The sequence below is a fragment of the Pantherophis guttatus genome, chromosome 8, assembly GCF_059756535.1.
Source record: "Pantherophis guttatus breed Tessera chromosome 8, ASM5975653v1, whole genome shotgun sequence".
NCBI lineage: Eukaryota > Metazoa > Chordata > Lepidosauria > Squamata > Colubridae > Pantherophis > Pantherophis guttatus.
Window position 1 is genome coordinate 70,046,036 of NC_142070.1, and position 23,907 is coordinate 70,069,942.

Below are 23,907 nucleotides of genomic sequence, written 5' to 3' on the forward strand. Positions count from 1 at the left end.
TCGAGGAGACCTCCTCTTGAGGAGCCACTCCTGCCTTTTGGCAGCTCTGTGCACCCGTGCATCGAGAAGAGGCTCCTCCTCTTCTTCCTCTTCACTTATGGGAGCTTCTGGAGGTTCTGAAGTCCCCGGCTGAATCCCTGCCTCTGGCACCACATCTTCTCCAGCCTCCTCATTGTCCGACTTGAGTGCCAGCTGCACAGGCTGCTGGCGCAGCACCACACCAGTCTCCTCGCTGTCAGAATCAGCTACTAGCTGCACAGGCCGCTGACGGCCACAACACATTCTGGAACCCATCCTCGGGGAATATGTGTGTGCTTTGGGCTATTCTGTGTGTGATATTTATACTGTGGCTTTTGTGTGTGGCTTTTTAGTTGTTGATTGGGGTGTTGATGGCTGGCTATTAAGTTGATGGCTGTTGTTTCCAAGCCCTTAGGACAGGTGTCAGCAACCCGCAGCTCCAGAGCCGCATGCGGCTCTTTCATCCCCCTGCTGTGGCTCCTTATTGGCTGAACCCACCACTGGCTGGCCCCACCCCTCACCTTCCCCTTCCAGTCACTCCTTGCCTGGCCTGAGAGAGAGGAGAGAGAAAGACAGAGACAGAGAAAGAGACACACACAGAGATACCTGTTTCCCACAGAAAACACTGGTAGCCATAAAACCTGGGTAGGCGTGGCAGGGGGGGGTCATGTGACTTGGTGGGAGTGAGTGACGTCGAGTTGACCACACCCACCTAGATTTTGTGGCTCCTGGTGTTTTCTTTTCTGTGGGAAATGGTCCAAATGGCTCTTTGAGTGTTTAAGGTTGCAGACCCCTGCCTTAGGAGGATGGGCTCCAGCACGCATCCGAAAGCTCGGAAAACTAAAACTCTGGTCCCAGGTGACCGACCTAGATTGGATGCTGCAACATTATTCTGGAACACGTATATTCGCCTTCCTTCGTGAATGAACAGTATTGTAGATTCAACAGTGATGGTTTTATGAATTCACCTTAATTGTTTGAAAGTTTGAAAACTGGTTTAGTGGCTAATATAGTGATTAATTTTGTCTGCTGCAAATGAAATAAGCATATACAGGTGTGTGAAAAATATTTTGAGATTAGACCACCCCCTGCAAAGTGAGAAAAGCGTCAGCACCAGAGGGCTCCATTGCCAAGATGGCGGACATAGTGTTGCAATCCAAACTCTGGTCCTTTGGTATATGCCTGCCTTGCCAATTTTCACCACAAGGCCTACAGACATTCCTGGTGATCAGAACTGTCTGTTTGGAACTTGAAAATATATTCACATCACCGGTTAGAACATTTTTCCAAATGCACCTGTGTTTCTGTGGCTGTGATTTTTTTTTTTTATGCAGGTTGTTATAACGGACTGGTATATGTTCTCCAGAACAGTAATGGGGAAGTCCACTGGGCATTTCCCACACAAGATGCTGTGAAAAGTTCTCCGGCTTTGGATCCTTCCACAGGATTAGTCTTTATTGGATCTCATGACCAGCACATATATGCTTTGGATATCTATGTAAGTAAATGTGAATGTCAAGAGCTAGTTTCATCCAGTTGGGTTAAGGCAGAGGGGGTCCACAAACCACAGGCTACGGCCCAGTACCAGACCACAGCCGTTTCGGAACTGGGTCGCACAAGTGGTGGGCGAGTGCATATGCGCAAAGCTCCATTTCTCCAAGCAGCATGTGTGCGTGCCCGCCATTTGCAAATGGAGCTGCATGTATGCGCTTGTCGGACCATCCCCTCTCTCTCTTCCCCACCCCCCCACCCGCTGCCATCACAAAGCCAGAATGGTTGGGAACCACAGTACTGCAGGCTACTTCTGCTGACTGCCGGCCTCCTGCAGTTTGGCAATTCGAGTCTCACTGGCTCAAGGTGGACTCAGCCTTCCATCCTTCCGAGGTGGGTAAAATGAGGACCCTGATTGTTAGGAGCAATATGCTGACTCTGTAAACCGCTTAGAGAGGGCTGCAAAGCACTGTAGCGGTATATAAGTCTAAGTGCTATTGCTATTAAGAGTGTTGAGCTAAAAATTAAGAGGCTAAGAGTTCTAGTCCTTCCTTAGGCACAAAGCCACCTCGGTTTATTTCAGTTCTGTCACTCCCTCTCTCTCAGTCCTAAGAAAAATACAATAGAATAGAATAGAATAACAGAGTTGAAAGGGACCTTGGAGGTCTTCTAGTCCGACCCCCTGCTTAGGCAGGAAACCCTACACCACTTCAGACAAACGGTTATCCAACATCTTCTTTAAAACTTCCAGTGTTGGAGCATTCACAACTTCTGAAGGCAAGTTGTTCCACTGATTAATTGTTCTCACTATCAGGAAATTTCTCCTTTGTTCTAAGTTGCTTCTTTCCTTGATTAGTTTCCACCCGTTGCTTCTTGTCCTGCCCTCAGGTGCTTTGGAGAATAGCTTGACTCCCTCTTCTTTGTGGCAGCCCCTGAGATATTGGAACACTGCTGTCATGTCTTCCCTAGTCCTTCTTTTCATCAAACTAGACATACCCAGTTCCTGCAACCGTTCTTCATATGTTTTAGCTTCCAGTCCCCTAAAAAAGGTCATGGCAAACATTTGAAAATGTTACCAAGAAAATTGTGTGTACACCTGTCCAGCTAGTCATCAGGAAGGAAGACTGACTCAAAGGAATAATTAAAAAACAACAACAACAACTAGGAATGTTGTTATTAATGGGAATGTTTTCCGGCCTAGTGTTCATTTCATATCAAATCAAGCCATATGGATTTCAGTGGAACAAATGCCAAATCAGGGCACTAAGAACTGCAGCCTTAGAGGTTGACGTTTAAAATCGAATTCCCGTTCCAGAATACATTGTCAACGGGAACTATAGATCATAATCAGCTACTGGCCTTGCTTTGGTTTTGATTGATAGATTAAAAATATTTCGGTTCCACTTCTTATTTTAAATGTCCCAAAATATAGTGCTGACAACTCTAGCCGTTTAATTATTTAACCATGCCATATATTTTTTTTGCTTCTGCTCAGAAAAATAAAACCCCCGAGAGATCACACACATTTGCAGCCTGTGGTTCTTAATTCATTATTTCTTCCATTGCCTTCACCAAGCAAGAGCTTGGTGCTTGTGATGCTACTTTTATTATGCTTGCATGCTATGCTGCAGTGTTATTTTTAACACAATATTTAAGGTACATCCTTCTGTATTTTGTATTAGTTTGTGATATACAGTGGATCATTCTTCTGGAGAGAAGCGATTTAAATACTGATGTAATAATAATAATAACTATAACAATGGTGGAATAGATATAGATGTAGAAATTGTTACTAAGCATAAGAAAGCTAGTTTGTGTATCAGACTAGAAACCAGGGGACCAGTGAATTCTGGTCCTGCCTTAGTTAAAAGGACAGCTGGATGGCAAACTACTTTTGAAAAATCTTGCCAAGAAAACTGGAGAGATTTGTCCAGGCAGCCTCTGAGACAGTGGTGGGATTCAAACTATTTATTTATCTATCTATCTATCTATCTATCTATCTATCTATCTATCTATCTATCTATCTATCTATCTACTGTATCTATCTATCTATCTATCTATCTATCTATCTATCTATCTATCTATCTATCATCTATCTATCTATCTATCTATCTATCTATCTATCTATCTATCTATCATATTTCTATGCTGCCCACTCTCTGAGGACTCTGGGCGGCTTACAACAATCGACAGTATACTAAATAGCATATTGCCCCCAACAATCTGGGTCCTCATTTTACCCACCTCGGAAGGATGGAAGGCTGAGTCAACCTTGAGCCGGTGAGATTTGATCTGCTGAACTAGCAGTCAGCTGAAGTAGCTGCAATACAGCACTCTAAGCACTGCGCCACCTCGGCTCATTTAACAATCAGTTCTCTGCCCTAAGGACCAGCTAGGTAGGCATGGCCATGGTGGGCATGGCCAGGGTGCCACAGGTAGCACTCGGCCTCCTGCACCCCCCTGGGAGCAAAAATGGGCTGTTGGGGGGGAAGAATGCACCCCCCCCCCCGTGCCCTGTTTTGGGCCTAGTATGCCTCCCTACACTTACCTGGGAACCAAAATGTGGCACATGAGGACTCCTGGAAGGGGCGGGTGGGAAGGGGCAGGGCCACCCAGCAATTTAACTACCGTTTCATCTGAACCGGCCCGAATCGGCTGAATCCCACCACTGCTCTTAGAATCATATACGATTAAAAGGAAAAGGAAAAAAAAATCCTGATCATAAAGATTCATATCAAGATAATACAATATTTTAAAATAGATTGCTCTAAAGCAGGGGTGGGGAACTATGGCCCTTTTATGACTTGTGGACTTCAACTCCCAGAATTCCTGAGCCGGCATGTCGGGCTTGGGAATTCTGGGAGTTGAAATCCACAAGTCATAAAAGGGCTATTGTTCTCCACCAGAGGTGGGTTTCAGCAGGTACTGACCAGTTCTGGAGAGCCAGTAGCGGAAATTTTGAATAGTTCGGAGAACCGGTAGTAAAAATTCTGACTGGCCCCGCCCACATCTGTTCTCTGCCTCCCAGCTGATCGGGAGGAAATGGGGATTTTGCAGTATCCTTCCCCTGGACTGGGGTGGGAATGGAGATTTTATAGTATCCTTCCCCTGCCACGCCCACCACACCACACCCACCAAGCCACTCCCACAGAAGCGGTAGTAAAAAAATTTGAAACCCACCACTGTTCCCCACCCCTGCTCTTCAGTAATGCCTTCTATGTTAACCTTAAATTAAGGTGTGTCATATTGTGAAATGTAAATTTTGTTACTCTGACAGAAGAAGGAATGTGTTTGGAGGTTACACAGTGAGTCTGGAGGTATATTTTCTTCTCCTCATCTACACCTGTTTCCACATCACCTGTACGTTGGTACTCTGGGAGGACTACTACTTGCTGTTAATCCTGTACGTAACTTCCTAGTTATGCATGCATGAAGTTCTAGATTCACTGTAGGCTTTAAAAACTCTGAATAACGGGGCTACAGAGAAGAAGACTTTTGATAACATTACAATTACTGAATATATTCAGTATGTTCTTTTCTGATGCAAGGATTTCAAACTATGTTAGCATTTATTAATTCAGCGTAATGATAGAAATGGCACATGTTAAGGGATCAGAAGCTAATTTATTTATCAGCTCCTTGTTAATTTAATTCTTGTGGAATTGTAACCACCTATGTAAAATGATATTTATTTATTTATTTATTAAATTTTTATACCGCCCCTTCTCCCGAAGGACTCGGGGCGGTGAACAGCCAAAATTAAAAACACACAATACAAATATTAAAATACATTAAAATGAAATTAAATTATCTTTGGCTTCTCCAATTTAAAACCCCTTGCCCATAAAATTCCCCAATTAAAAGATTTTTATAGTATTTACAAAGATGTACACAAGTAAAAATTAGTGAATGATTTTGCATAGGTATTACTGCAGTAGTGAATTAATCCCTCTTCGTTATTTAATATGATTTCATGTTGCCTCATTTCAACAACAGATGCTTTTTCTTTAAAATATTTGAAATATAGGAAAGCAGAATTGGTAGTTGCTCCTTTGTTATCTGATTAAGTTAGGTAGCTATAACAATCTGTCCCTCCCTATGTGAGAAGGCATAGAGAATGACCTTGAAGGACAGGGAAAAAAGCTTGTTACCAAAGCAATGGTTAGATAAACAGGACTTGAGCTCAGGCTAGCAAAGTAATTAGAGAAAACAGCCCCTTCCCTAGCTCATATGAAGATGACGTAAGGGAGGGGGAAGCACATTCAGACTTGCAAGGTTCTGTAACTGTAGCTCTTACAATAAAATTAGTCCTGTCCTATACGGCATTGTTTTCTACTATGATCTACCTTGTAAGGTTGACATATAGGCGTTTCTGAGAATCTGAACTTAGAAAAATTCTTTCCACTGCTGCTTTTTAGTTAATTGTTTGTTTGGTTCCAGTCTTTCTTTGAATGCCTTAATTTCTCATTAGTTTAACATATGGAGCATCTTAAAGGCAGCTTGTGTTAATTATTTGCTTTTGCAGGTTATAGGGAAAACTGTTTGGAAAACGATTTGTGGGAAACCTATCTTCTCCTCACCCCATTGCGACAAAGATTATGTATACGTTGGCTGCGTGGATGGAAATTTTTACTGCTTTAGTCACTTTGGAGAAAAGGTTAAAAATTATTGTACTATTTAATAGTTGAAACCTCTAAAATAACAACTTCAACCTGGAGTTGTATTTTTTTACTATTAACTTTAAATTTGGTTTTTATGTTGCCCATAGAAGCTTTTGTTTTAATATCTGTCATTTTGCTTCCCACAGTAGTTCCCATTAAATGCCTGTGAGAAGCCCCAAAAGAGCACAAGAAGCAGGGGTGAAATCCAGCAGGTTCTGACAGGTTCTGGAAAACGGGTAGCGGAAATTTTGAGCAGTTCGGAGAACCGGTAGCGGAAATTTTGAGTAGTTTGGAGAACCGGCAAATACCACCTCTGGCTGGTCCCAAAGTGGGGTGGGAATGGAGATTTTGCAATATCCTTCCCCCAGGAGTGGGGAGGGAATGGGGATTTTGCAGTATCCTTCCCCTGCCACCCCCACCAAGCCACAACATGCCCATCAAGCCACGCGCACAGAACCGGTAGTAAAAAAAAAATTGGATTTCGCCACTGACAAGAAGCCACAGCATTGTTCCAAACCTGTCTTCTCAAATTCAGCATACATGATTACAATAGATAAGAACCTTGTACCAGTCATAGAACGGGGCAATTTTGGATGGGTGTGAAACTCACTTGAGCAAAGCATAGAATGAGACTCCTGCTTTTGATTTGCAATTCCAGAATACCGAAAAGCACAAGACATTATCAATGCAAGCAAAATGGAGCTTTTCTGGATTATTTTTCTAATCCTTTGACACCTGATATAGAAACTCTTGGTGCGAGAAGGGAAAATTGGATCCATTGTTGATAGCTTCTTCATCAAACAATACTGAATGTTGTGTCTGGGCAGGTTCTGAGATTGTGAGGAATTGACACATAGTCATTGTTGCTTATGTCACACTTTCCTGTTGAGCAGGATCTTTATTGTGGTAGCAATCTGATGCAAAGAACCAACTGATTAATGTTTGTATCATTCTTGGCCTCTCTTGATTATACTTCATTTAGCTCCTTCCATCTCCATTCCTTCCTTCCTTCCTCTTCGTTTCATTTCTTTTCACAGCGTCTTCTGCTCTTTTGATTTGCCTTAAAGACATTTTTGAATTGCTTTTTGAAAATTCTTCTCTCTTGCTCGTTTGTTCTTTCTGCCGATTGTTCATTATTGTTCGCTTCTGTTGTGTTTTTTTTTAACCATGTAAATAATTGCAAACAATGCATTCTTGTATGTGTGTGTCATCTTCCTGTGGGTTTAAACATTTTGTCTCTTTATAACTTTGTACGTAACTCTGCATCTTGGACCCGTTTGGGCTCTATTGATAGGGAATAGCTGCTGGTGGTATAATAAATAGTGACACCCCAGTGATTGAGTGTAGAATGTCACTGGGGGAAAAAATCCCTGGGAATGTACCAAAATTGGACTGAGGAAGCCTTTGCTATGATTTAAAGAAACCCTTTAAATCCCCATATAGGTAGTCCTTGACTTACGACCACAATTGAGCCCAGCATTTCTGTTGTCAAGTGAGACCAGGCCCTCATCTATTTTTTACATGTTGAACTGTTATATACAGTACATTAATATTGTTGCAATATATGACTAAGATTTACAAAAGTAAATACAGATAGCCCTCGACTTCTCACCACAACTGAGTCCAAAATTTCTGTTGCTAAGTGAGACATTTGTTAAGTGAGTTTTGCCCCATTTTTACAACCTTTCTTGCCACAGTTGTTAAGTGAATCCCTGCAGCTGATAAATTAGTAACCCGGGTTGTTAAGTGAATCTGGCTTCCCCGTTGACTTTGCTTGTCAGAAGGTGATCACACAACCCTGGGAAACAGCAACGGTCATAAGTATGAACCAGTTGCCAAGCATCTGAGTTTTGATCACATGATCGTGGGGATGCCGCAAAGGTTGGAACTGTGAAAAACGGTGATGAGTCACATTTTTAAATGCCGTGGTAACTTTGAGCAGTCACTAAACAAACTATTGTAAGTCAGAAACTATCTGTACTGCTTCCTATGACACTGGATTAATTTACATTTCTTCCATTCTAGTGAAATTCTGTGAAGCTAATAACCCAGTTTGTAAAGGAGTGTAATTTGGACCCACCCTTGTGCTGATTTCTGTGGAGTTGGGTGGGCTTTGTCCTTCTTATAATGGCATAGCTTTTCTTGGAAATGTTGAGCCATTCTGGGTTTGTTTGTGTTTTAAATGTCACAAAAGCCAACAGCGTTCCTGTATTTCCTGTTTTAAAACATTGGGAAGGTAGAGAATCCGGAACACGTTTCAATGCGCTACGCTCCACCTCTGAATTAACAGAAAGATGGTTGAGCTTTTTTTCCAAGCTGAGGATCTGGCCTCAGATGGATCCCTGTTAGTTATCTGGGTTGTTTTCTGTTTTTAAAAAGCTCAAATACTGAAAATTCCTTGGTGTCTTGGAAGAAAGCTGTTCTATGAAGAAACTTCATTATAGTTTGGGTGACTTTTTCTGCATCCTTTCCAGCAATTAGTTACTGTATTTTTCAGAGTATAAGACACTTTTTTCCCGCCTAAAAGAGGCTGAAAATTTGGGTGCGTTTTATACTCTGAATGTAGCTTTTTCAAAGCTTTTTCTCAGCCCTAATAAGGCGCTGGCGAATGCAGCGATCTTCTGGGCTTTGCCTGCTCCCTCTGAGTCCCAGCTGTGTTTTAGAAGCTTTTTTCAGTGAAGCGATCTTCCCTGCTTTGCCTGCTCCCTCCTACTCTCAGCTGTGCTTTAGAAGCCTTTTTTACAGCCCTAACGAGTCCGTGCTTTGCCTGCTTTTCTCATTGCTTCTCTCTCCAAAGATCAGTTGTGCTTTAGAAGCTGTTTTTTATCCCCAAGCAGGGGATAAAAACCAGCAAACTAATGTGCTGAAGCTGACCAGACTAAGGACGCTAGCCAGATGAGTACCTGGTAGGCAGATTTTCCCCCCCTAGTTTCCTCCACAAAAACTAAGCTGCGTCTTATACTCCGGTGCATCTTATATTCTGAAAAATATGGTAAATGCCTCAAGTTGGCCCAGTCCTAGTTGAATGGGTCAGGGATTGTCATCTCAGTCTCTCCTCTGCAGAAATCTGTAGCTCTTCCAAGACTTATCTTCTTCAATAATTTCCTATTATTTGCAAACATGGTTGCAGCCCGGATCGTTTATTATTCTAAATCATTTCTAAACCAGCACATTATTCTGTACAGTTGCTTTACAGACCCCATATTTCGCATACTGTAATGAAGGATGTAAGAAACATTCCATTTATTTCTAGAGTCTGGTTTCAATTTTTTAACTTGTTACTAATTCATAAGTAAAGGTAAAGGTTCCCCTCGCACATATCTGCTAGTCGTTCCCGACTCTAGGGGGCGGTGCTCATCTCCGTTTCAAAGCCGAAGAGCCAGAGCTGTCCAAAGACGTCTCCATGGTCATGTGACCGGCATGATTAAACACCAAAGGCGCACAGAACACTGTTACCTTCCCACCAAATGTGGTCCCTATTCTTCTACTTGCATTTTTTACGTGCTTTCGATCTGCTAGGTTGACAAAAGCTGGGACAAGTAACGGGAGCTCACCCCGTTACGCGGCACTAGGGATTCGAACCACTGAACTGGCAATTTTTCAATCAACAATCTCAGCGTCTTAGTTGCTGAACCATTGCGTCCCTTTACTAATTCATAAGAGCACAGTGTGATTTTAAATAATCATTCTGGAAAGATCTTAACCATTTTGGTTTGGTTGGAATTTTCTTTTGAAATCAACTATGATTACTACGATTGAGTTCCTGAGAGTTTCTCACTTAGCAAACTGTTGAAATCGGCCTTGATGTTAGGATTAAATTCAAGGTTCTTCCTTTGACTTAAGTTCAGTGATAGATTGTCCTACAGCACAATGATCTATGTTGTATAAAATGCTGTTGGAGAAGTATGCATTGACCAAAACTATCCTAGAGAAATGATTGTCAAAAATCATCACAAAGCTATCTTCATTTCTGGTATAACCTTGGTATTTTCTCCAGGGTACAATGGTAAAATTCTCCTACTACTAAATTACTTGTGGCTCCTTAAAATATACCCTTTTTAAATGTTCTAATTTGTTCGGCATGCCCAATAGGATCATTTCTGACTCTAACTGAAACAATTAGCTATACTGTACGTTCAGCATACAGTATATATATAGGACACGGTGGCTGAGTGGCTAAGACGCTGAGCTTGTCTATCGAAAGGTCGGCAGTTCAGCGGTTTGAATCCCTAGTGCCGCGTAACGGGGTGAGCTCCCATTACTTGTCCCAGCTTCTGCCAGCCTAGCAGTTCGAAAGCACGTAAAAAATGCAAGTAGAAAAATAGGGACCACCTTTGGTGGGAAGGTAACCGCGTTCCGTGCGCCTTTGGCGTTTAGTCATGCCGGCCACATGACCACAGAGACGTCTTCGGACAGCGCTGGCTCTTCAGCTTTGAAACAGAGATGAGCACCGCCCCCTAGAGTCAGGAACGACTAGCACATATGCGCGAGGGGAACCTTTACCTTTATGTTCAGCAGGCCCTTTCAATAAGCAAAAAATATACAAAAATGGAATGCATTGGCCTGAGTATCTTATATATTGAATATATAATATATATAATATTATATATTATATATATTGAGATATATAATTGATTGGAAGAATTAGCCCTTTTCTTAGATATTTTGTAAACATGGCTATAAAGTTGAACATTTATATATGCATCATAAACTTATAACAATGTATACAACAATTCTATCACACTAACTGAAATTACAATAACTGGTTTAATATTTTATTACTGTCCTACAGGTTTGGGCATTTTCCAGCAGTGGGCCAATCTTTTCATCACCTTGTGTTTCACCTTTTTCCAGAGATATATTCTTTGGGTCCCATGACTGCTTCATTTATTGCTGCAACAGGGAAGGAAATGTATTATGGAAGTTTGAAACTACATCAAGAGTTTATGCAACTCCATTTGTTTTCTGCAGTCCTAAATTGGACAGTAGAACATTTCTGGTGGCGACTTCCACAGATGGTAGAATATGGATCCTGAATGCTAAGACTGGGGTGGCCGAAGGTCGAGGACAACTTCCAGGAGAGGTCTTCTCTTCGCCTATAGCCTGGGGATCGACAATTGTTGTAGGATGTAGAAACAACTACCTTTATTGTTTAGATCTATGTTTATCTAAAGCTAATAAAATTCTGTAACGATGAGGTTTGTAGAGTTTTTAATTTTTTTACTTGAGAGCTAAATATTTTCCTTGGTGTGAACTTTCTGGTTCAATATGTAGGGGAGGAAAGCTAATTTTACACTTGATTTAAAGCATTTTAAAAGCAGAGACATCACCCTGCCAACAGAAGTGCATATAGTCAGGGCTATGGTTTTCCCAGTTGCAATGTATGGCTGGGAAAGTTGGACGGTAAGGAAGGCTGAGCGCTAAAGAATTGAGGCCTTTGAACTCTGGTGCTGGAGAAGACTCCTGCGAGTCCCTTGGACTGTAAGGCGATCAAACCGTCAGTCCTAGAGGAGATCAACCCTGACTGCTCTTTAAAAGGCCAGATCCTAAAGATGAAACTCAAATACTTTGGCCACCTAATGAGAAGGAAGGTCTCACTGGAGAAGAGCCTAATGCTGGGAAAGATTGAGGGCAAAAGAAGAATGGGACGGCAGAGAACGAGGTGGCTGGATGGAGTCACTGAAGCAGTCGGCATGAGATTAAATGGACTCCAGAGGATGATAGAGGACAGGAAGGCCTGGAGGAACGTTGTCCATGGGGTCACGATGGGTCACACACAACTTCGCAACTAACAACAACAAAAAGTACCATGTCAAGACCCCTATAAATCTGGGAGTTAGTGCCCCGTTTTGAGTATTATATCCAAAATGGAATATGATACTTCTAGAAAACAAAATGATGAATATTTATTTATTTACAAATTTAAAATTAAATTTTTAAAAAAATTATAACATATTTTGGCAGAAATTATTTGGGGTTGTGACTACAGTACAGGTTAAAGGCCAAATATTAGGCTATGTGGGAAAAGGTTATTGGATGTTGCAGATATCTAAAGAAATTATATGTTCAGTTGAGAGTTCGGTATATAATAAAACTTGCCAGGTACTAAAATTCTAAGTATAATTATGAAGGTTGGAAAGACATTGTCAAAAGAATACCTGGAGTTTATGACATCAATTTAACATTGATTTCAAATAAGATGGAAGATCTCTAACCAACACTGTGATTTTCTTTCTTATAGCTGTCCTTTTTATTTAGGGTTACTACCCTGTTTCCCCCAAAATAAGACATCCCCTGATAAGAAACCCAATCGGGTTTTTGAGCGCATGGCAATAAGGCCAAGCACTTATTTCAGGGTTCAAAATATATAAGACAGGGTCTTATTTTCGGGGAAACACGGTATAACAAGGATATTATAATATACTGTATAATTATATCATTATCGTTATACAATGATACTGTTATACAGTGTGGAAGAGCAATATCCTACAAAAAATAATTGTACATAGGAACCTTTTGCAATATAGTTTCTAACCAAATCACTGTATGTCTTAATGTGATGTCTAAATATCGCAAAAAAGGATTTCCAAAATTATGATTTATTTATTTACCACTTTAAACCAAAAATAAGCCAGCCATCCTGCGGGTTAGTGTGATCTTGAAGCGTTGATTATCCATCTCGAAATAAAGAGTTTTCTCTTGTCTCAAGACATTTCAGCAAAACTCTTGAGGGAAAAGCATTGCTCAGTCTTTTGTCTCCTCTCCTCATAAAGGTAGTCCTCAACAATCACAGTGGAGCCCAAAATTTCTGTCATAAGCGAGACATCTGTTAAGTGAATTTTGTCCTATTTTACCACCTTGTTTGCCACACTTGTTAACTGCAGTTGTTAAGTGAATAACGTGGTTGTTAAGTGAATCTGGCTTCCCCACTGACTTTGTTTGTCAAAAGGTCACAAAAAAGTATTTATATGACCCCAGGACACAGCAGCCGTCATAAATATGAGTCAGTTGCCAAAGGTCTGGATTTTGATCAAGTAGCCATTTGGGATGCTGCAATGGTCGTAAGTGTAAAAATGGTCATAAGTCACTTTTTTCATGCTGTTGTAACTCCAAACAGTCACTAAACAATTTGTAAATTGAGGACTACCTGACAGCCTGACTAGGTGGCTCAGTGGCTAAGACACTGAGCTTGTCGATCAGGAAGGTCGGCGGTTCGAATCCCTAGTATAGGTCTCCTGTGTGAATAGGGGGTTGGACTACATGACCTCCAAGGTCCCTTCCAACTCTCTTACTGTATTTTTAAGCAGCCCTTAATAATTTTATTTATTTATTTTATTAGTCATATTTCTATGCCGCCCACTCTCCGAGGACTCTGGGCGGCTTACACCAAAGACAGTATACTAAATAGCATATTGCCCCCAACAATCTGGGTCCTCATTTTACCCACCTTGGAAGGATGGAAGGCTGAGTCAACCTTGAGCCGGTGAGATTTGATCCGCTGAACTAGCAGTCAGCTGAAGTAGCTGCAGTACTGCACTCTAACCACTGCGCCACCTCGGCTCTTTTTATGTATAAAATGCCAAGTATAGTTGCAATAAATGTGTTTCCTCCCATTAATAATTATCAACAATGGCTTTACTAAAAGTTTACTTAAGTCTTTCACACCTTTATGATTTTTTGAAATGACTCAGTAAGTAAAAATAAAAAATATTTTCTATAGAAACACAGCTATTTTTATTTATATAGAACAAGTTTTCAGTGATGGACCATTTACATTAAAATTGTGATGATCAAAAACTGAAAATAGAAATTCTACTAACATAACCCTTTTAGTCATTGTTAATTTCTCCTGGGTTGTAATATATTCTAAAAACAGTTATAGTCATATATTAATTCAGGCTCTTGTTTTAAGGTAACCAGACACATTTAGCAAAAGATAATGAATAAATAAACCTACCAACTTTCAGCATATTATAGTTTAATTGGAATTAAAATGATATTAGTGTAAGAAACAATTGCACTTTAAAACATTTGAAAAATTAAAAAAGTACACAAAACGAAATCCACAATTATACATGTTTGTAATTTTATACACCACTTTATGAACAACCGAGGCTAATCATTCATAACCTCAAATGATATTTTGCCTTTATCTAGAAAAAGTTACGCCCCCAATACCTGTTAGTGTATAGGATAATTCAGTCACTGCTGATATAAATTCCATTAATGCCAACAAGGCTTGGATATGATTTAACTGTCTCTGGGTAAGGACCAAGTGTATGTTACCAAAAAAAAAATTAAAATAAAATAAAATTGAGACCACAATTGTGCAAAGTGGTTTGATCAGTTTTAAAGGGTTGGAAGTTATTCCATCCTTATATTGTTTTATTAAGAAAGGCTTCAACAAAGCTTAAGCAAAGTAACACTTCATTGGTATTTAGTGCAAAAGTTCAAGTTGACCTTATATGAAATGACAATGTTTAAAACAGGTTTCTGGAAGTGCTTAACAAAGAAAATATTTTACGTTAGCCCAGCTTTGATCCAATCACTATATGCAGAAATCGAGACCGTTATTACAAAACTGTTGCATGGAGAGCCAACCTTTTGGCCTGCAGGAATGTCTCTGTACGAGCAGAGAATGCAATTCACCTGTTGTCTCGCATCACCTGTGAAGTAGAGCAAAGGGAATAGATACTCCATCGCTGTCCAGGAGTCTTTTAATGCTGAAGATTAGGGCTATAAGTATTGAGAATAAATAGGTTGGGATGGTGGCTGATCCTGAAAGACCAGAGTAAAATTGGGAGAACAGAGAAAGGCCCTTTACTCTTGTCCTGCTTTCCTGGACTGAATATAGTTTTAATCCACGGTGAATCCTCATGCTTGAAAAGACTGCTTTCGAACTATTTACAAGACTATAAGTTCTGCATTAACCCTCCCTAGATTTATTTTGGGATTTTCTGTTTCCCTTATTTTCTCATGCAAATGACACCCACTTTCCCCGCAAAATTACTTCCTTTTTTTTCGTTTTGCCCTGTCCACCTCACCAATATTTTTTCCCCCTCCCCGGTCCTCTTTTTTTCTCCAACTCTGTTCTCCCAATCTAGAAGTCTCATTGAGTTGGAGGAAATTTGAGAGTTGTACACATATTTTATTTTATTTTATTTTATTTTTTTTGCAACAGCATGTTGACAGAAGTATATGCACATTAAAATGCTTGTAAATATATTATAGGCCACTGTCGGGGTAGGGAATTGTGTGAACCTTAGTCACAACAGAACTTTTCTAAATTTGCATCCATTTCTACTAACTATACGTTGCTTGTAACATATTCAGTAGAAGCTGTTCCTGGGGGGGTCAGCTAATTAAACATTGCATTATCTACGATAATGAAAGCAGTAAATTGTGGGTGAGCAAAAGCCTGACATCCAGAAGAAAGGCAAACTGTTTTTGAACTGATGATCCAGGTCATTTACTGTCCCTGAAGATCGTTTAACTGCTGTAAGGGTGAGTAAGGATTAACTCATTGTTACACTGGATGAAATCGTCACATTTTATGAGAATGGCAAAAAAGAAGAGGTGGGATTCATATACTGTAGCAACTGGATTCGCCCAGCACTGGAAATGTGAGTGCGTGCCGTCCACGCATGTGTGCAACATCAAACAATATGGCAATTCGCTTGCACGCATTGTTCCCGCGTGCGTGCGGTGTAGGACAGGATTGCGGCCCGGTGGGCGGGCATGCCCACCCACAATCCGAACCGGCTGAATCCCACCTCTGGAAAAAAGGTCATTTTTCATTCTTCAAACCCCCACCTTGGCTCTATATACTGAGTTACTAGGACAGTGAGGGCTAACCTTTTTGCTGTCGCGTGCCAAAAGTGGGGATCCTGCAGGGGGGTCGCGCATGCGTGTGCCCATACCCATAATTCAATGCGCCCTATCCCCCGCACATGCATGCATGACCCCCCCGCGCTACCCCCACTTTTGGCATGTGATGGCATGGTGGGCCCGGTAGCCCTGTTTTCTGCCCTTCCCAGACTCCAGAGGCTTTCTTGGAGCCTGGGAAGGGCGAAAACGGCCTTCCGTCCCCTACCCGGGAGGCCCTCCAGAGGCCGGAAACAGCCCATTTCCCGACTTCAGGTGGGCCCGGAAGGCCCGAAAATTAGCTGGCCGGAGCTGAGTAGGGCAACGCTCGTGTGCCCACAGATATGGCTCTGCGTGATACCTGTGGTACCCGTGCCATAGGTTCGCCATCGCGGTACTAGGAGATCCTAACTTCATCCTTTAAGTTGTATTTCTAACAGGCTTTCCTGATCTCGTTTAAGATGAGTCTTGAAGAAGGTGTAGGTCCTGAATTCATTTAAAAGACCAAAGTGACAATGGCTACAAGAATAACTTTCTTTAGGACAGTTACTCAGCTATCAAACTTAGCATCTTTGTGCTTCTCCATAAACACAACAAATGTTTTCTCCTGTGCTTTGATGCCTATTCAGTAACTGCATTGGTTTGGTTGTCTTGGACCAAAATTGTAATGTTTACACTGTTCCATGAATTAGTATTTTTCCTGATTCCAGATGCATAGTGTGGGGGTTGGTTTTTGTTGTTGTTTTGAGGTGGGATTTTCGAATGAGACTGTGATTTTCATAGACTGCGCTTCTCTGTCTTAAAAGTGTTTTCATTCCAAACTGATGTTACAATTAAGAGAAATAGAAATTCTGAATTCAAACTTTGTTTCAACCATTTTTTTTTACCCAACAATCTGATGTCTAGTACAATACAACACTATTTTTTGCATATTTACATGTCTAACTAGAAAATATAACTGACTGATAATTTAGGAATACCCGTTTTAAAGGGCAGCAATACTCAGGGGCAAAGAGATCACATTTTCCTTACGATTAGCTTTTCAAATCAAAGGCTTTCGTAGCTCAGCTGCAAGTCTTATAAAATAGCAAAGATTTAGGAGGATTCTTTATCTTTGTTGCTGTCCAGCTGGCTGGAATTTGGCAGTCCCAATTCAGTTTCCCTCGTTAAACCAATTCCATAATCTTGAATCAGATCTAATTCCAGGACAAAAAGTAATATGTATTAACACAATAGCTACACTTTCACTTAATGTCATTAACAGGAACACTCTGCTCATAGTTTGCAAAGGTAATAGGCAGTAGTATGGCACAGATGTTGAAGCGGAAACTACTCATGAAGCTTAGGGAATGATGACCCTAAAATACAGCTTACTGGAATGAAGGATAAAGGGGCTGGATTTTCCACCCTATTTGTCTGCTGTCCTCCAGATGTTGAAACTCAACACGTCTAAAAGATAACCAACGGAAAAAGGTTGGATGAGCCTCCTTTAGATAATATGAATAGTATGGTGAAAAAGCCAAGATGGTATCACTGAAGCTCCACCCGTTGTTTATGGGTAACAATTATAGCCGCCATCTGGACATTTTTTTAAACCACACCTTGCAGGTATATCTGGGGATAAATCTGCTTTCGGTCACTTAAAGATATTGTATATCATTATTTCTTGCATGACACGAGCAATAGATTTAGGACTGGAAATCCTCTTTTTAAACTGTATTTTTTTCTCTTCGTTTATACACCAATTTTCCCCCCTTTTTGTTGTTAGTGCTAGACATACATTTTTATTTTGTTCTTCTGTTTTCTGTTCTACCTTTTATGATAAGACTGAAAATCATGACACAGTTCTCTCCAAATACAATTGAGTTGCTTATTCAGTGTGTTCTTATTGTACAGGAGTGTGAGGATAAAATGGAGGAGAGCAAGATATCTTGAGTTTCTGCAGAGATGAGGATGTAAGTCAATAAATTAAAACATTAATGTTGCATGAATATATTTCTGGATATGAGGGAAATGAAAATGTAACAATGCAGTTTGCACGCAGGCTGTTGATGGCTCAAAGAATCATTTAGAGAAATACAAGAAATACATCTTTGATGTAACATAACTTGAGTGTGTTAATTAGTGAATCATTAAATACACTTGAGAAGTGTGACTAAAGTTCAAAACTAAAAACCTCAGGAAAAACTCTTTAGAATTTTTTTTTAAAAATGGTGCTTTCATTATTCCCCAAATTACATTTCATTATTTCTGGAGTCATTTTTTGCCAGATCAGAGGCAAATTAATTCAAAGTTATCTCGTAACTATGGCAAAAGCAGAGATCTTTCATATTCCTGTACCTGAGTGGCATTTGTAAAAATGTCCAAGTAAAATAATAGGTTTACGGGAAGCTGACATTCAACAACACTGAAGCAGTGATTCTTAAAATGGCCTGAAACTCAAAATAACTGCTTGAACATTCCTCTCATGATCCACAGTTCAATGTCTCTCACCGGTCGGAGTTCGCCCTTAAATGTGTTTTCAGGAGCATTTGCCATGTGAGAATATGAATAGAAAAAAGGAAATGGCTCTCCAACCAGAGTAAAACACAAAAATTTTCTATTTACTTGATGATCTGAGGACAGTCGCTCCAAGCTTTTGCTTTTCTCTTGGCTAAGGCTAACCAAGCAGGTTCGGTTGAGACGGGGTTAGCATCCGGCGTAGAGAATCTCTTGGTGACTTCTTTAGCCAAAGGCGACGACGAAAGGGAATCGGTGATCTCCACTGTGAGAGAGAATGAGGAAAAGGGAATCTGTTAACCGCACCGTTGCAGAAATCTCTTAGGTTACCACCTGTCTTCCCCGTGAGCAGAGCCCTGGGCATTTTGTTAAGAGAAGCAAAGAAGCCGAGAATAAAGATCACAAGAGTCTCCCCTGGGAGATGAGGAGGTGTAAAACAACAACAAAGTATTTTTCGGGAGCAACTCTTGTGGTTCCAGTTTTGCATCACCAAGTAGACAGAAGCGTAGGTGCTCTGCAGAATAATAAAAGTTATCTGAAGGGCAGCTCTCCTTCCCACGCTAAGAAATTATTAGAACCAAAAGGCAGAAGCAACCTAAATTAAGTAGCATTTTTGCAGGTTTTTTTTTAAGTATTGGTTTTTTTATCTTCCTTGCTTCCGTGTGTGTGTGTGTGTGTCTGTTGGGGGGAAGATAGGCTTCCACACAGTAGCCTAAACATGGACTTTACTATTTAAAGGCCATATATTACTTGGCAGAGAAAGAAAAATATGTTTGTTAGATAGCCAGCAAATACCCCAGAAACCGAGAATGCATCTTATTTGAAATCAATGTTAAACTGATGTCATAAACTCCAGGTATTCTTTTGACAATGTCTTTCCAAACTTCATAATTATATTTAGAATTTTAGTTCCCGGTAAGTTTTATTATATACCGAAATCTCCTGAACTGAACATATCATTTCTTTAGATATCTGCAACATCCGGTAACCTTTTTCCACATAGTCTAAGTTTTGGCCTTTAGCCTGCACCGTAGTCACAACCCCAAATAATTTCTGCCAAAAATATGTTTGTTGGCTAGCCAGCAAATACCCCAGAAACCGAGAATGCATCAGAGATGGGCAGACTTTCGAAGCTGCAAAATCTGCCTATCTTTTAACACATTCTTGGTTTTAGGGTATGGCACATCTGTTTCTTAAAGCAACTGGTAAACCGAACACATATTAAAATACTTACCTGCACAGCAATCAAAATTTGTTTCTCACATGTTCTTTTTTGCATGTGATAACACAACAGCTGAAAATTAGCTTGTTCTTTTATAATTTCACCAAGGATTGATAAGACGGCAGGATGCTAATAGATCTTTTTTTTTAATTTGCTGGCTAACATTATTAATAATGGAGTCTTTTACAGCTTGGACAAAACAGCAGACAATTTTCCATCAAGAGGTTGGCTTTCATTTCTTCTCCATTCATTTCAAATGAAGGTAGAGTTTAGGGACGTGGTGGCTCAGTGGCTAAGACGCTGAGCTTGCTGAACGATAGGTCGGCAGTTCAGCAATTTGAATCCCTAGTGCCGCATAATGGGATGAGCTTCTGTTCCTTGTAGGCTTCTGCCAACCTAGCAGTTTGAAAGCACGTAAAAAATGCAAGTAGAAAAACAGGGACCACCTTTGGTGGGAAGGTAACACCGTTCCGTGCGCCTTTGGCGTTTAGTCATGCCGGTCACATGACCACGGAGATATCTTTGGACAGTGCTGACTCTTCGGCTTTGAAATGGAGATGAGCACCGCCCCCTAGAGTCGGGAACGACTAGCACATATGTGCGAGGGGAATCTTTACCTTTTAGAGTTTAAGGAAGGGGGGGGGAGGAAGAGGAAGAATTCAATGCTATGTTTTAATGGGTAAATTTCATAGCATCCATAGAGTTAGTCAGATAAATCCAGATTTAAAAAATGATTAAAATGAATGCAGTGACATCATGACGTCAATCCCCTTTTGTACTTGTGGCCATGATGGTGGATATGAGTCAGTGGTGAAATCCAATTTTTTTTTACTACTGGTTCTGTGGGCGTGGCTTGGTGGGCGTGGTGTGGTTTGGTGGACGTGGCAGGGAAAGGATACTGCAAAATCTCCATTCCCACCCCACTTTGCGGCCAGCCAGAGGTGGTATTTGCCGGTTCTCCGAACTACTCAAAATTTCCGCTACCGGTTCTCCAGAACCTGTCAGAACCTGCTGGATTTCACCCCTGATATGAGTGAACAATAGGATTGATACTAGGCTCATGTTACATTACTTCCCCTTTTCCTCTACCCATAGAAAGCTAGGCAAAATTGCATTTAAGATTATTCCCACCTTAATGGGAGCAGACACTAAATCTATTCATTGAATTCTTGCCAAAATCAAAGACTCTGGGTCAGTGGTGAAATCCGAACCGGTTTACTACCGGTTCGCTGGCTGTGTATGTACCGTGCACGCCAAATGCACCCTGCACATGTTTGCATGCACAGTACACACCAAAAGGAGGCTTGGGAAGGTAAGTAGAACAGCGAGGGGGGGGAATCAGCTGTGGCACGCGAGCTTTGGAATCTTTTTCTAAACTTTTTAAAAGCATTTAAAAGGTAAAAAGGTAAAAGGTTAAAAAAAAAAAGTTCCAACGATCATAGCTGTGGCGTGCGATTATTGGAACCTTTTTTTAAAAACATTTCTAAAGCATTTTTAACTACCGGTTAACCGGTAGTATAAAATGCTTTAAAAAAGTTTTTAAAAAAGTTCTGAAGATCAGCTGAGCAACGGTCGATCGTCTGAACTTTTTTTTTTTTTTTTTACTTTTTAAGCAATTTTTTAATAGTTTAGTTTAAAATGCTTTAAAAAGTTTTAAAAAGTTCCGACGATTGTGCATCGCTCAGCTGATCTTCAGAACTTTTTTTTTTACTTTTTTTTACTACCGGTTCGTGCCAACCGGCCCGAACCGGTAGCATTTCACCCTTGCTTCGGATGCGGATTGATTCATGATTGTACAGAATACAGAATTCCTCTTTCCTTTTACCGGTAGTTCTTGACTTACAACAGTTGGTTTACAACGGCACTGAAAAAAGTGACTTATGACCACTTTTCACACTTACGTTTGCAGCATCCCGATGGTCATGTGATCAAAATTCAGACCCTTGGCAACTAACTCATATTTATGCTGTATCCCGGGGTCATGTGAAACCTTTTGCAACCTTTTGACAAGCAAAGTCAAAAGGGAAGCCAGATTCATTTAACAACCATAGTACTAACTTAACAACTCCAGTGATTCACTTAACAACTGTCTCACAAAACTCACTTAACAAATATCTCATTTAGCGACAGAAATGTTGGGCTCACTCGTGGCCATAAGTTGAGGACAACCTCTATTCTATTCATCTGGTTTGGAGAGAAGAAAATGAAATCAGTGATGCTATTTTAGACAAAGTACTAAGTTGTATGTAGAGGATTTTAATTGATCAGATAGTGTGTCTCTCTGGATGCAATCCAAAATATTTTTGAATTTGATATTTGGAAGATTGCCTTTCAAAAGAGAAGCCAGCCTGAACGTTTATAGAATAAGAATAGATTATGGTGCTTAATTTATATCCTCCACAAGAATAACTTATTCTGATGGTTATGGCTCTTTTTATGTGAACGAGCTCCATCATTTAATGTTATTTTATGTTACTAGCAGAGTAACAATAAATTATATGAAGTGCATACAATTTTGTGGAGGCCTCCCTATTGTGTGCTGCCTTTCCATGAAATAAAATTAGTTCACTCCCTCTTGCCTTTATCATCCAAAGCTATTGCTTGTTTTTTAATCAACGAATCAGCTTTTATGCCTGAATGGCAGCATTTAAGAACTATATAAAAGAAGCCATAATTAGGAAACGGAATAATCTAGAGACGATTTCTTCAATAAGCTTCATGGAACAACCTATTTATTATATCACCACGTCATTTGCCTACCATCGTCGCTTATAATCGCTTAACGCCTTAACCATCTGCCACATCCGTATCCAGGGTATACTTATCAATTGAGAAAAGCAAATTTGGATTTGCTTCCATCTGACCTGGATGATTTGAGAATTTCCATAGACATTTAGCTGTGCATTTTGGGCTGAACATCCTTCGAACGGGATGGGGGTATGAATGGATTTCTAGAAAAATTTGCAGACGACAGGATTCAGGTGACCCTGACGGCGCAGAGAAACCTCCAAGTGGTCTCGGCGACTCTCAGAAAGAGTGCTAACGACCAGAGGATTGCAAAGAACATAAATCCTTCCATTCTTCACCATTCAGTCAGAACTGAGGATGCTTCTTGAACGAGAAGCGAACCATCTTCAAGCAAAACAAGTGTTGCGGTCCGCCAGCGGCCTGCAGAACCGGCAGTAGAGTCGGACAGTGACGAGGTTGGGGAGGAACATGGGCCAGTCCTGGAGTCTGGGGAAGGCTCGGACGAGGGCTCTGCGTCGAAGGCAGAAAGGGGGCCAGGGCCATCTGGGAGTTATGTACTGCTTCCGGAGCCTCCGGAATCTGACATCAGCGAGGAAGAAGAACAGTTTGAGCCTGTTCCTTGTGTGCGCATGCACAGAGCTGCCAGAAGGCAAGAACAATTAAGGAAAAAGGCTTGGAGTTGATTGGCCCCTCCCATAAGACATAAAATGGCTTAGGGCCAGGATATTTGCGAGACCGCCTGCTGCTACCAATAACCTCCCACCGGCCAATACGCTCTCACAGAGAGGGCCTCGTCAGGGTGCCGTCGGTCAGGCAATGTTGGCTGGCGGCCCCCAGGGGGAGAGCCTTCTCTGTGGGGGCACCCGCCCTGTGGAACGAGCTGCCTCCTGGAATATGACTGATCCCGGACCTCTGGGCCTTCCGTAAGGCCCTGAAGACTTATTTATTCCAGCAAGCCGGCCTAGCCTAAATGGTTCTTAATTGGGATTTTAAATTTTATAGACTTGGGGGTTTTAAAGTGGGAAGCCAATGATTTAATTCTTTTTAATTATCTTAACTTTTGTATTGCATGTATTTTTAATTTTGGCTGTTCACCGCCCTGAGTCCCTTCTGGGAGAAGGGCGGTATACTAAATAAATAAATAAATAAATAAATAAATAAATAAATAAATAAATAAATAAATAAATAAATAAATGAATGAATGAATAAATGAATAAATGAATAAATGAATAAATAAATAAATAAATAAATAAATAAATAAATAAATAAAGGAGCAAACGGACGTGAGCCTTTTCAGGAAGCAATTAGTTCATATAGTCAATTCAAGCTCTGAGAAGTCCATTTGACTCTGTGCTCCGTTTGGCCTTGCAAAACTAATTGACAGTTAGGTCTCTGGCAGCGTTT

The 23,907-nt window shown here is 40.7% G+C and overlaps 2 protein-coding genes across 15 annotated transcripts in view; one reads left to right on the forward strand and one right to left on the reverse strand.

The window, feature by feature from the left end:
- Positions 1–11,365, forward strand: part of AASDH (aminoadipate-semialdehyde dehydrogenase) — a 35,413-nt gene extending 24,048 nt beyond the window's left edge. For 6 of the 11 annotated variants that reach the window (XM_034411384.2, XM_060690848.2, XM_087874931.1 and 3 more), the window contains 4 exons: positions 1,353–1,516; positions 4,787–4,912; positions 6,035–6,166; positions 10,963–11,365. In XM_034411384.2, the coding sequence (XP_034267275.2) occupies positions 1,353–1,516; positions 4,787–4,912; positions 6,035–6,166; positions 10,963–11,361 (821 nt within the window). In that variant the 3' untranslated portion in view covers positions 11,362–11,365. The remainder of the gene's footprint in view (positions 1–1,352; positions 1,517–4,786; positions 4,913–6,034; positions 6,167–10,962) is intronic. The other 5 variants (XM_087874933.1, XM_034411389.3, XM_087874932.1 and 2 more) reach the window with 4 other exon arrangements.
- A 3,951-nt stretch (positions 11,366–15,316) lies between these two features.
- Positions 15,317–23,907, reverse strand: part of CRACD (capping protein inhibiting regulator of actin dynamics) — a 174,142-nt gene continuing 165,551 nt past the window's right edge. For 2 of the 4 annotated variants that reach the window (XM_087874924.1, XM_087874925.1), the window contains 2 exons: positions 18,642–18,798; positions 17,056–17,230 (listed from right to left, as the gene is read on the reverse strand). In XM_087874924.1, the coding sequence (XP_087731050.1) occupies positions 17,188–17,230; positions 18,642–18,798 (200 nt within the window). In that variant the 3' untranslated portion in view covers positions 17,056–17,187. Of the gene's footprint in view, positions 15,667–17,055; positions 17,231–18,010; positions 18,799–23,907 lie in introns of those variants that run through there. The other 2 variants (XM_087874926.1, XM_087874923.1) reach the window with 2 other exon arrangements.